The 14210-nt window shown below is 40.7% G+C and overlaps 1 protein-coding gene across 1 annotated transcript; it reads right to left on the minus strand.

Annotated features, from left to right (window-relative positions):
- Positions 1 to 362: 362 nt before the first annotated feature.
- On the minus strand, positions 363 to 13681 carry LOC103375108 (thyroid peroxidase-like). Its single transcript, XM_008305312.1, has 7 exons — positions 13673 to 13681; positions 13271 to 13529; positions 10542 to 10712; positions 2878 to 3115; positions 2584 to 2789; positions 2293 to 2466; positions 363 to 402 (listed from the first exon to the last, which is right to left on the minus strand). The coding sequence occupies exons 1-7, from the start codon at positions 13679 to 13681 to the stop codon at positions 392 to 394; spliced, it is 1068 nt and encodes a 355-aa protein (XP_008303534.1). The 3' UTR covers positions 363 to 391.
- Between the last annotated feature and the right edge of the window lie 529 nt (positions 13682 to 14210).

A 14210-nucleotide genomic window follows, 5' to 3' on the forward strand; every position in this document is an offset into this window, starting at 1 on the left:
TAAATTAAAGTGGAGTTCAATGCAAACCAGTAACTAAATGTTTATAAAGTTCCTGGAACATTTGTTTAGTGACAGGTAGTGATACTGGCACTGATATAAAAACTAAATCAAAGTTGTTCTTCAACCTCAAGGAGAGGCTCAGGGTGGACGTATTGAACGTCCAAGGAAGTTACCAAATATGGTCACTTGCCCCATAAAGGGTTAAACACTCATTATATAAACCAAATTTAAAAAAAAAACAAATAAATCATTGCGTGAACTTTTTTCCATTGTGGTCAGCAGGCCAGCTAGCCTCCTGTCAGGCCTGATTTGGCCGATGAGCCACAAGTTGAATATCACTGCATTAAATGTGTAGTTACTTGCCTTTTTTTTGGTATTTTAAATCAGGCTGTCAGACTTTATCTGATAAGGAAGAAATGAGAATGTTTACTCAGAATTATGGGACAACTTGTTTTGGAGAAAACACAGTACATTGATTATACATTGATTATATATTGATAATAATCATCAAGTATTTGCTTCTGTCACATACACTAATTGATTGTTTGCCTTGAAAGCCGTTGGCGCTCAACTGACTTGATGTTGCCAGTTGAACTGAAGAGACTCAAAGCCAATAATCAGTGTTTGCTGGAGAACAATCTGTGGATCGAGCGTTACAACAGCCTCCAGTCCATCAAACGGAGTTTTGTGTGAACAGTCTGAATGACTGGAGAGGCCTGAGCAATGCTGGCATATTAATGACAGACCCATTTATATTGCTCGGTGACACCAGTGCCAGCTGATTTTCAATAACGACACTCAAAGCCAAAGAGCAAATACAAGTTAATCAAATGAGCCAAAGTCAAATTGCTTCCTTTTCTTTTCTCATTGCTTTGTTATTGAAATGATGATGGATTTAAATTTCATAACATATAATGTGTCTCATAACCACATAGTCTCATAGTAACAGGAGCGTTTTCTCAGAAATATGTACAGTCGGCCTCAAATGTATTCATACGCTTCCATTAAAGAAAAAAATCACAACAGTCACTCAAATGACTAGAAACTGTTAAAAGTAATAATAAATAAAAATTTGCTAAATTATAATTTAGTGAAATAAGACATTGCTTTTGAATTGTGGTTAAAAGAATATTTTTTAAAAAACAAACAAATTAGAGCACCTTGCTGATGAGCAGTGGACCAAAATCCAAATAGCTGTCAACAGGTGCAGAAGTCTGACTGAGAGTTACAGAAAACACTTGATGGCAGTGATTGGCTCAAAGGGCTGTTCAATTAAATATTAGTTTACGGGTCCCATCATTCTTGTTTGTTTGTTTTTTGTTGAAAAAAGCAATGTCATGATTTTCATATTTTTAAAATTTATTATTACTTTTGTCAATTTCAGCTTATTTTAGTGAGAGTTTTTTTTCTTTTCCTTCTTTAATAGGAGTGTATGAATACATTTGAGGACGACTGTCTACACATTTTTTTTTAAGATCATTATCTTAGAATTATGAGTAACTTTGTCAAGCTGACAAAATACAAAATCACAAGTAGAGGAACGTCTACAGTTTGATTTCTCGCCTTACTGAGTGTAAAACATTCACCAGGTGGTGACATTGATTGATGGACCAAACAATCCCACAAACACTTAAATACATCATTGAGAAAAAGTGCTATGAACAGTCCCACCCTTTAAATACGGTGATGAAACTTTACAAAATGTGACAAGACAGTTTGTTGCTTGTGATCAAGTGCCTGTCTAAACTAAGATTCAGGCGTCTACTAGGCGATTTAAACTCCTTAATACATAGTGAATAACTGCTTAAAAGGTAGGTTGGACTCTTTCAAACCCTACTGCCTACATGAAAACTTGGTGCCATTCAAAATACATCCAGACTTTCTGATGTAGTGGGAGATTTACAAAAAGCAATTTGGTGATTGCACTAAAACTGTCTTTCTGGCAAATAGTGCAGATCATAAAGGCGACCTGTTCCAAGTGTATTTTTTTTACTGGAACATTTCCCTTTCTCCTTTAGAACCAGCAGATAGCAGTAAAGCTCCACTCAGCGGGAGCACAATAGTCCTGCATATCTGAGCATACAGTATATGCTGCATGTGCAGAAGGACGTCTGTAGTGCTGAAGCAAATCCCACAAACACTGATCTCCATTATACATTATGTGTTCACACGCAGCAATTCATTCAGTGAGGACTTTAACCAGCTGACGACAGAATCTGTTCGTCATGTTTGAACTCCTCCACACTGACGAACAGCCACGAAACAAACCCACGTCAAGAATAGTTCACGTACCTGTACATTGTGGGGGTTGACCATTCCACCGACCTCCCTCGCAAACAATCGCAGCACTACCTTTTAATTTGAAACCATGGGAACAGGAGTACAAAGCCACCAGTTTGCCAGATGTGGTGGACAAAACAAAATCCCCGTTCTTTATCGTTCCTGGGTAGGCACACTGTTGCAAGTCTGGAATTGAGCGATAAAAGTTTTTTTTGCTTTAATGTATAGTAGAACAATAAAATTCAAAGGAATGATTTTTCAAATAACAGGATAAGGATTAGCCTAACAGTCTCTCAAGCCCACCTAGTCTCTTTTCTCGCCAAGCCTCCAAATTCATTGATGGTATATGATCACAAGAGACATAATCACAGGGGTATGTCCCACGTTGGAAAGAATCGGGGAGGACTTCCCCGACGTCGCTGTTGTCACAGATGAGACGAGACAGAGAAAATTGTAAAAGCTCATTCTTCTGTTGCTGGGTGAATATACCCTCAGCACTCCACCAAAACCTGAAAAATAAAAACAGTTCATCTCAGTATGTCTTTGCTGAAGCCATTATTCCATTTCATTACCTAAAGTGAGCACATTGCAACGTACCTATCACCATCACGGATCATTTTCATCTGTTTTCCAATAAGGCAAGCAAAGAGAGGACCAGTCCTTGCGCCGGGCAGCAAGCTTTCAAGAAGTCCTCCGAGCCAAACATCGATATTGTCCACATGTTTGTATATGTTTAGTACCTTCTCAGCAACCCTGTAGTCTCCCACAACCTCTGCGAGATCTTTCAATGTCCTAACGCGCCTCAATCCGCAGAATTTCCTCCAGTCGTTGTATCCTGAAAATTAATTTCAGTGTTATTTATTAATAGCGAGCATATTCAGCCACATGTTGCTTTCTTGTCAGTTAAGAAGAGGTTTTGTGCGATGAAACTAGAGTTGTTAGTTCAGCCAGAAACAGCTATCTAGTGGTCCAAACAAAATCCCCCCCACCAGCACCTAGAGAGCACATTAATGTTGTATTATGTTTCTGGCAAGTTGTGGTTTCAAGGACTATTTCTACTCTTCACATTGTGACTTCTTGAAGTCTTGCTGTCACTGTGAGGTTTCTTATATCTGAATCCTACTTGAGACTTGTGGAGGTGTCGGTACGCAGGTTTTACAACCTCCAGACAGCTAGACAGCCCAGGTTAGCTGTTGCTCTAGTTTCTACACTTTATACACATTGTACCCTGTCAGACTTGTTTTTAATTGAAGCAGAGCTGGGAACATCATTGTTCTTACTTTTTGCATTCTCCTTACTTTAAAAAAAAAAACCTGGCACCTACATCAATGCAACTTGACCGCAGACAGTCAAATTGGAGATTCAGGTGAGTTACACTACTAATGTAGCCTCGAGCCGCCAGCCTCAAACAGAGATGAAGAGCAAGCTACAGAAGCCTGGACAGCTTCTCTGTAACTCCACACATCCAGATCTTTTACATTTTAAAACTGGTAATCTTCAGCCACATCAGATTTCACACAGGTTCCCCAGGAGCTGTACAAAGCTTTTTATTGCATAAAAAGTCGTAGCCTTCTTCCCCAGACCTGTTAATAGCCTTTGATGTGTAAAGACAGTTGAATTCCCTTTAAACTAGGCAAGGTAAGTTTATTATTACCGCGCCATTCAGACATAATGCAATCCAAAGTGCTTCACAGAGGAATAGAAATGCATTAAAAAGAAGAGCTGAAAAAGCCATTAACACTACATTTAACAGACAAAAACAGAAACGGAATCAAAACCAAGCAAATAAATTGCTAAAGTATTAAAAGAACAGTTTTGATGAGCTGACAGTTTTAGAGGACCTCAGTTATTCAGGAAGCTTGTTCCACATGTTGGGGGCATAAAAGCTGCTTCACCTTGGTCAGCTGTAATTCCTGGAAAACTAAATAATCCTGTCCCAGATGACCAGAGGGGTCTGGATGCTTCATAACATACAAGTAAATCAGAGATGAAGTCAGGCCATCTAGTGCTTTACAGAAAAGTAGTAGGGCTTTAAAAAGTATCCAAGGAACTAGTGCAGCAATCTAAGGACTGGTGTAATGAGCTCTACTCTCTGGGTGTTACTGAGGACTTCTGGATGAGCTGCGGCTGTCTGGTGGACTTTTTACCCAGACCAAGACATTAACATGTTTTTCTATATCTTTTTCAGACAGAACTTCTTTAATCTTACTATATTTTATGGAGGTAGTAAACTGAATTTGTAACTGCCTTTATATGGATGTTACAAATTTAGATCAGAGTCAATAACTCCACCAATGTCTCTGGCTTGAGTTGTAGATTTTAATGCCCCTGATTCAAGGTGACCGCTGACGTCTAGTCTTTCCCCTTTAGGGACAAAATTTAGTTGTTGAGGTTTTTTTGTATTCATTTGAAGAAGAAAAAAACCTAGTACATACACTCATTAATTTGTTTAGTGCTCCCACTCAGCAATTATGAGGGCTCACATCATGACATTGTTATGCAGAGTTGTGTGTCATCTGAATCTGCAAGACGTTATGATGTTCCACTGTTTGAATGTGAGGCCGCATGTAGATGTTGAATAGAAGAGGTCCCAGGATGGATCTTTGGGGAACTCCACATGATTTTTGTTTGTTTAGATTCATAATTTCTAAATGACCCAAAGGAGTCTCTCGCTCGATTTGAACCAATTTAGCGCAATGACAGAAAGCTAGAGTGACAGATAAATGTAATTCAAAGTGCAGTCTGTTGCAGCTGAGATCCAGGAGAAGGTTTTGCACCAAGAAAGCCTCATATTGTTGAAAAACGTCCTTTTCAGTGACTTTCCCTAGAAGAGGTAGATTTGATATAAGAATATAGTAACTTATTATGAGGCATCCAGATTGATTGTTTAAGACAGAAAAGGCCTAACAGAGGAGAACTAGAACCAGAACGACTGAATATCTGTAGTACAACTGATGCTATCAAGGTTGCCAGTAGTAGGCCTATGGAGTTGAACAATTTCTGTCAAGGCATCAAACGCTAAGGAGTAAAATTTGTAAAGTTAACTGAATAGATTTATGTTTTAAAAAAAAGTGACAAAATGGTGAAGTCATTGGCAGACATCTTTGCATGTTTTTTTTCCTGTTTTTACCCATATTTCTGTTTAATTAGTATTTAGCACTCTCCTTAAATATCACACACTGCTGACTTATGACAATGTTGGACAATGCTACAGTGCAACACACGGTATGCACTACGTTGTTTGCTCCACACCAAGACGCCACTTCTTTTGGAGAAGGCCCTCCAGCACAGTGCTCAAGTTAAACCGGCAACTGAAGGAGACCCCTGAAATGCAAGTGACCCTCGAGATTGCTGTGCTCTGCAAACCCACCAAGACATGACCGTCTACTAGTTGGGCAGAGCTGCATACCCCCTCCATTCACTAAGGACACTGCATTGCTACCTCCAGTAAGGCTGAAGGAACAAAATGTGTTAATTGTTGTGGGCAACACCTGGTGTGAAAAAGTACCTCCTCGACACAAGAATTGTTAGATAGACGTGGAGCTGCTGGTATGTTGACCCTTCTACCTGCAAGGGGAACTCAGTGTTGTGTTTTTTACTGAAGTTTACATTCCACCATGCGCTAACTCTCCACCAGAACTATTTACCTCTTGGTGTCATCAGTGCTCAGAAAACAACAAAGCCTGGTGATGTTTTTAGCATCATGGAGGATTTTAACCATCTTCAGGCTGAGCTACCAAAATATTACCAGCACATGCATATTACCACTAAACACAGGGATCACGCATCCAGCAATATCTGTGATGCCTATGTGCTACAGAACTGGCTGATAGTTTGATTTCCATCTTTGATCAGTCCCTTGTACAAGCCATAGGCCCAACCTGCTGAACAATAATACACCTAAGTCACTGGACACCCTACAGTTTGCAAACCCCCCCTTAACAGATCGACTATCTTGGAAGTTTTGCATGTTGCCCTCTTCCACCTAAAAAACAAACTTCCAAACTGTTCACCCTTGGCCTGGACCCCACCAGTCTGTAAATAGCTGTTAGATTTTTTTCCATTGGAAGACTGCAGTTTGTGAAAATTGGAAATCTAACCTCAAATAAAGTGATAATGAACATTGGCATTCTACAAGGATGTGTCCTCAATCCCATGCTCCACAGTCCCCCAAACAGGAGCAACACTATCCTAAAATTTACTGACGACACCAGAGCCTGATCACTGGGGACGACAAAGCCGCATACAGGGTTGAAGTGGCAAATCTAGTAACATGGTATGACAACAAAATCCTCCCTTTCAACACAGGACAGAGATGATACCACTAACAATCTGCAAGTTTGAGGTGGAATAGGCTTTAAATATATGGGCATCTAAACATGTAACATCACACAGCTGGTCAAAAAAGCTCAACAGTGGCTGCACTTTCCAAGGAGACTGGGAATATCCGACATGTCACAGAGGATCAGCCGATCAGAAGATCCGATACGCTCACCCTGCCCCCCCCCACCCTAAACTACCTCACTATATTGGAAACTTCACTCTGCTGCCCTCTCTTCCATGCACACACCCACATACATACACATGCACATTCATACAACACATTGCACAGTCAGACATTTAATTCCCCCCGAGACACTGGGCTGAACTGGATTGCACACATACCAGTCAATAAGCTAAACAGGACAATGGCTGTTGTGCTTATCACAACTGCTCCATCATTCTGCATTATCGTTTCTAACACCCGCCGTCTGCACGTAGAATTTTTGAACTGATATGTGGATGTGATTTTATTTATTCCTTTTATTTTTATACATTCGCACACCTCATGTTTCCTCCTGATAAACAACATTCGCCAAAGAAAGTCTTTCATTGTGCAGGCAAATTTGTTTTTAGCTGTGTGCTTTGACTTGACTTGTGGAGGCACAGATGACATAGCCATTTTTGAGACAGAGTTACAGACTGTTTGCGTTATCCTCTGAATTTTATCTGTGAAAAAAAAAAAGATGCAAAGCCATTGCATGACGAGGCTGATAACAGTTCAGGAGGGACTGATGCTTTGGGGTTTGTCAATCTGTCAGCGACGGTGTATAAGGTGTGTGCTTCTCAAAGAAAAAGGACTGCCTTGTCCTTTGTAGTTACAAGTTATAGATGTTATAATGAACGTAGAGTTTATCGTCACTTGCGCTCTGTTTGTTTCTTTTTTGAGCTTTTCCCAGTGCTCCTTGGTCTTTTTTTTTCTTCCCAGGGATTACTTTGATCGTCATGGGAGCGATGGCATTTAAAACAGTCATAATTTTAGGAGCTGCACTATTAAAACATAGCATTAAGGGAAGCCTTGATAGTACAATCATCATTAATTAATGGTAACTTGTCAGCCAGAGATCTGATATTTAATGAAGCTTAGTTTAGTGTACTAAAGGCAGCGTCTGACACAGTCTGTGCACACAGTCAGATTACATAAAGTGGCTGTGTACTTTGAGTACGCTTTGGTTATCCTGATGCTCGTCAAAACAGGGACAGCAGATACTGAAGCTTCGCTGTTTGGGGCAGGCTAACGGCAATGGGTCCATACTCAGTAAGCATAGAAGGACATGAGCAGGAAGTGGAGGGATGATAGAGAGACCACACTATCCTGTATGTCAACATGTCCTGTTGTGTTGACCACATATTTACATGTCATCAATCCTTCTTATCTCCATCCTTAGCTTGTACTGTTTAAGATATCTCCAAGAGGCCAGGAGGGAGGGGGATGTGGGAATGATCCATGGTGTCCTGTGTAGAAAACAGTGACCTTTTTCTTTAAGATTTTGCCAGCTCCTCCCAAATACCAATAGTGTGGTGCCATAGTTTAGTTGATAGTAAGAATATGGGCCTCTACTCTGTTTAAATAAAGCCCATCCAATCCTTGATGGTTCTCTTGGTCCCACAAGAGATTGAAATGGTCAGTGATGCTCAGTTTTGAACCACATATGGAAGAAAACCAGGTATTTACGCCAGTGAGGGGGTGAAATGTTTATTTCTTCTCCCTAAGGTGAGGGTTAGACCTGACATAATCAACTGGACTGAGCTGAGGTTTGTTGTAGAATATCCATTTTGTGTACTACGGGATGAGTGCCAGTTGTTTAGTGTAGTGTTTAGACTGAGTACCAACCTCCAAAACTGGCATTTCCTAAATGGTCACTTGAGGCTGGCTCCAAAAGCAAGTCAGTCCCCATAGACCTCCATGTTAAAATGCCTTTACTTTACAGCAGAAATAAACAGGTTTTTAGTATCTATAGCTAATTTCCCTGTTCAATTTTATGTAACTTACCCATTTAAATTCTAATAAAGCATAAAATGATGCTATAATTAAGGGTGTAGCCAATGAGTGGAAGGTGGGGGCCATCATGGGACAGTCCATGGTCCACCTCAGCTCCACCTTTGCTCCACCTCGTAGCAGCTTTTGGTCTATTGTTTACCTTCAGGTGCCACCAAGAGATGTTTCTTGCAGCCAGTTGTCAAACTATAACTTGGCTATCAAGCAAGCTCGCTTCATTTATCCTTTATCTATCACTATTCCTATTAATATGTATGTGATTAATGAGAATAAAAAAACAGGCGAAAAGCAGCTCCAGCTATCTGCTTTCAGTCCAGTGGAGGATTTGGTTGGTTCTTCTGTTTTGTTTTACAGCAGTTGGCATCAAGAATGTTTCTTTGTTCCTGGTTTTTGAGCTAAAGTGAGTGAAGTTCATGATAGTACACCGCCATGTTTCGATAATGCTACCAAGAATGGCGCATATATGCTATATATGGCATCCTTATTCAAGTGAATTAAGGATGAATCACCTTCATGTACGAATCAAACATCAATAATAGCAGGTTTTTACTGATGATCCATGATGACGAACAACGATGGAGCCAGAAATGCATGACAAGAATAGCGTACAGAGACCTCCCCAAAATTGTACTAATCATGTTTTCAGGGGTGTTCATGTCTCATTAAGAGGAGATAAGCTCCCAGTGGCTTCCCTGTACCCTGCTGGTGGGCTCAGCTGTATCACAGGCTGTGTCTGCACAGGTCTCAGTGTTTGGTTCTGAACTAAATGAACGCTCGCTGAGTCATTTGGATCATTGACAGGTAGCTCATCTTGAACAGTATACCTGTTCTCTGGCCAAACTTCTGGTGAGACATCAGTGGTACTGTGCTTGTTGCTTCTGACTCATCTTTTATCCTGCACAATGTCTTTCCAGAGTTTAGAGTTTGATACTGCAGAAACAGAACAGGTCTTTTGTCTCCAGTTTAGCCAGTAGCACATGTCCACATTTTTCTTCATCTCTCTTCACCGAGTTCAACTTCCTTTCTAAAGCTCAAAAATTGCCCGGAAGGGGTGTTGTTCCTCCGCCTGCAGTTTCTATTTATAAAAAAAAAAAAAAAAGCTAAGCTAACTGACTGTTGTTGAGTGTAATTCTTGACACAAAAAGCACATTTCTAAAATTTTGAACTAAATACACATTAACAACTTTTCAGCGTCAGCAAAATGGTTCTTGTGATTCTGCATCAGTACACACGTCTGACTATCTGAGCTGAGATAATACATAGTTTTATGAATTGTATGCCCTCCAGCCTGAAAAAAAAAAAAAATCATGCCAAACCCTCGAGCTGTTCGCTACAAAAAGAATTGCTACGCCAGAAGTGCTCTGGGACACTCAGGGGATTGACTGGTTCAGTTTGGATAAGCAACAACTATACAGGCACTTTAATGTGCCCATCAGGCTTTATGACTCACCTGTCAGCCACAAAGAAACAAGATCAAGACAAGGATAGAAACAACATGTTCCAGGAGAACAAAGTTAAGATGTAATTAAACAAAAGTATGTGTGTGTATTTATCCAGATTGAGCCCTGAAGCACTTTGGGTATAGCAGTTTCTTTTTTTTTTTTCCTGGTACATGTGCTTGTTGTTTTGTCATTATGTGTCCCCAAAGTTTTGTGCTAGAAAACTATGCAGTGTGAGTACAACGGTGTTGAACTTCTTGAGGTCATTAGGAATCAGCAAGCTGCAGAAACTGCTAATAGGACTCGATGCCATCTACTAAATTTAATGAGTATCTACAAACAATGTGGATGTTTGACAGACAGACAGTTTGTTATTAGAAACACAACGAGCTTAAGTGTGCTGGCAAAGCAGAAAGAACGCATTGATTGGTGATTGTCTGTCTAAGTTGACGAGGCTTAACTCAGTCGCTTTGAAGAGCACTGACTCCCAGCCCGGTTCTTACCTGGGAGGCCGTGATCTCGTCCTCTCTGCATGTTCATTGAAGCCAGGTCCATGCGCTCGACTGAATTCATGAGGATCAGCCTCTCTGTTACCTCCTCTGCCACCAGCATTTTTGAGCTAGCAACTGATGCTGCACTTCCAATCATACCTCTCAGGATTGGTTCAATCCCACCTAGACACAAACACAGCATTGGCCATTTTTCCATTATGAAATATGCATTTTATTTTATGTATTTCAGTGGGACGCTGTTAAGACTGCAGCTTTGCTTTTTTTTTTTCTCTCTCTGGAAAACGAAAAGATAACAGAATGTGATGTTGCAAAACTGCAGACTGCTCATTCATTTTTACCAATCCAGCCTATATATAATGCAGGGCTTAACCAAAATGAAAAGAAAAACAACATATGGTCGGTGAGTCGTGTTTTCTCTGGATGGATTGCTCTCTTTGTTGCTGCTCAAAAAACAGGTTTGTGTATCACTCCTGGGCTTGGATTTGCTGCTTCCCCTGGGCTCGCTGGTGTCCAAACAATTTCATTTGAGCAAATAGGATGAATAGACTGTTGGGGATGAATGCACTATTTATCATAACAATACATCGTTTTATAAAAGTAATGCTCCTGGTGCTCGGTGGTCTGACTGCTGAACACTGTATTACTGCAGTGAGGCAGGAACTACGGCCACTGAAGGTCAGCAAAACATCTGGTGTGACGTTAAGGTTGCATAATCTATACTTGAATGTAAACTAGACAATGTCAGGGAAAAAAAACAGTGTCTTATTCACACAGATAGGAATAGATAGGAATTACAGAGGAGGAGGGATCATTGTGCATAGGGCTGGCACCTCTAACTTTCTCCATCATCTGTATCTGAAGTTATCTACAGTTGAGCAGACAAATTGTACTTTTTTTGGATGTGATTTGAACTGTCCATGTGTGGCTAGAGAGCTTCCTATCAGGCCAGTAACTGATAACTGTGCCATTAGGGATACTTATTGCAGTAATACATGATGTGAAATGGTAAAGTGGGGGCTGAGCTGTGAGGCTGAGAAGACTAGACTTTGTTTTAACCTCGTCATGAGGTTAGTGTGGGATCCATGGAACTATCCACCCAGATTACATTCCTTAGCAGAAATACTGCTGGAGGAGCCTCAGTGAAGCAACATGAGGCTGGATGTGTGAATGAAGCAGTTGTAGTTGTTTTTGGGTGACACATAGACAGACTCTGACTTAGTGGCAGTAATATAAGATCTGAGTTAGATGATCAGAGACAAGTTAACGACAACCAAAAGTCTGGATGGTGATACAGAGACACTTAGAATGAAAGGAGGAAACAACTCCAACTTATCTAAGCCCTTCAGATACAGGCCTCTGGATCTGTACAATCTGAGAATGTTCTCTGTTATTTATATTGACACCATGTTGTCATCATGTTCATGTCCTGTGAACTGTGACATAAAGATCTGTTGTGCTCTCAAAGGCTAATGTGATCTTGTTTGCTTAATGTGAACTTGACAAATTGGATGCTGTCGCTACCATTCAGTCTGTCTCAACATAATGCTGAGCATCAGGTTTTAGTAAATGAAAGGAGCACATTGATTTGATTGATGATTTTTGGTTTCAAATTTTGTTCTTGGAGTGTAGAATTTCCTCGGTAGTGGTGGCAACTAACACATTGTTGGTACTGTGGAGATATTTGTCACCTGAATGCGCAGCTCCCATCAACAATAGTGCATTTCAGTCCAGTCCTCAACTTTTTCACACTAAACAGGCACAGTTAGCTACTAGCTGCTTAACACAGTGGAGCATTTAGCTGGAAACAGGCAAAAATTCTTCTAATGAGTTGGTAAAGACCAGTAGCTAGGCATGAATATTAAACTTAACTTCCCAAGTGGCCAGAAATATATTCAAAATCAATGATAACGTTGCTGATAATTGGATCTGTAAATTAGCAAATGTTGTTTGCAACATCATCTTGATTATTTTAAGGTCAGTGTTCAAAAGTTGTTTCTACAGCACAAGGCTAAAAAAAAAATCTGTTTTGCAGCTTTCAGTAGTTTATGAGTAAGAAGTTTACTACACTCTCATTATGAGGCCAGTTACGGACATCTTCAGGAGCAATTCACCCCATCTGTATTGTTCTTTTTTTGTATTATTTTGTGATTTTGAGCTTGTTGGTGTAACAGTGAGTTACATGGCTGAATTAGAATATATGCTCCTTTGCTGGGTTTCCTGAGATGTTAATACGACCCCAACAACACTGAGAATAAGAGCAAGGTTGAAAAACATCAGAATTTCCCATAAATTTGTCAACTACAAGTAAGCCATTAACAGTGCATCTTCTGAATATGACAGATATTAAGGGCTACATAAGTAAGTAATAAGTAATAAATAAGTAATGTCATGACGATGAATGGAAAAGGTCTCTGCAGCCTGTAAGACAGATTATTACACCTCCTGTAATGAGTCTCCTGTGGCTCGGTGCACACCGTACAGGTCCTGTGCGAGGTGTGACATATAGGTGCAGGTTTTCATAGTCAGTAGATATAAAAAAAAAATGTCATCTAGTGAATCTCTGAAATTGCAAGAAACCAATTCTTACACTAAGACAGACTTTGTTGCTGTAGCTGACCTAAATAGAGTATTTCCCCCTTTTCCTCTTTATATGCTGTGTTTAATGTGCGTGCAGGATATGTTATTATTTCCAACAGGCAGCTTCATAGGAGTGCACTGACCTTCGTTGACTATTCTCCACGGACTGAAGAAAGTAGCGTGCATTCTCAAGTGGCAGAAGCGCTCGTGCTCCTGGAAGCTCTCGTTCAGTCTCGGGAGGATCGGGGAGACGGTACCGTGGCCGAACCTGAACGCAGCTGTGGCAAACACATTGGCGGCGGAGGGGTTCACAGTCGGATCGTATCCCCTGTAGGGTCCGATGAATTCTTGGAATGACTCCGAGCCAATAATCTTTGGGAGATAATCTCTCATTGTTATGATCTGGGAGTTAAAAAAAAAAAAAAGAGAGCGAGAGAAGGAGGACATCACAAAGAAGGAAAGAGTCTCTGTTAGGTAGTGATGTAACACATTTTGTCTGCATGATTCCAGAATATCTAACACGTCCTCGAAGGATGTTATTATACCGTGAACATGTCTGTATACAGCCAAGAGGAATCCCTGTAGGATTCCCAGAGAGATGACTATTTTTGTAACATCCCATCGCTTGGACATATGATTGCACATGTGTTCCCTCATGGATCACCGCAGCGAATTTCATCTGACCTCATCACTATTTATAAAGGACTCAGCTCAGCACCTGAATCTTAACACACGTCACACAAATGCACACGCGCACACACACACGGATGCAAACACACGCATTAAGTGGGGTCACATTTGGTGTCACGTAACATGAAATGCTTCGTAGATCGGATGAGACGAAACGTAACAACAGCTGAGTCCAGTGTGAAGACAACGGGTTCAAGAGGAAGCTGTTCAGGCAGGAATGATGGCAAAGGTGGAGAACTGTACTTCAGTATGTAATCTGACTAAGACGAGTTAAGGAGGCTAGCGCCGTTCAGGTTTCGTGTGGCCCAAACAAGCTTCACCAGTCGGATGGGGCAGCCTGGGAGGTGAAACTCAGGGCAAAAAAACACAGGAAGAAGCCTACAGAAATCACTA

This window comes from Stegastes partitus, unplaced genomic scaffold (assembly GCF_000690725.1).
Source record: "Stegastes partitus isolate 25-593 unplaced genomic scaffold, Stegastes_partitus-1.0.2 Scaffold2471, whole genome shotgun sequence".
NCBI classification, from domain to species: domain Eukaryota; kingdom Metazoa; phylum Chordata; class Actinopteri; family Pomacentridae; genus Stegastes; species Stegastes partitus.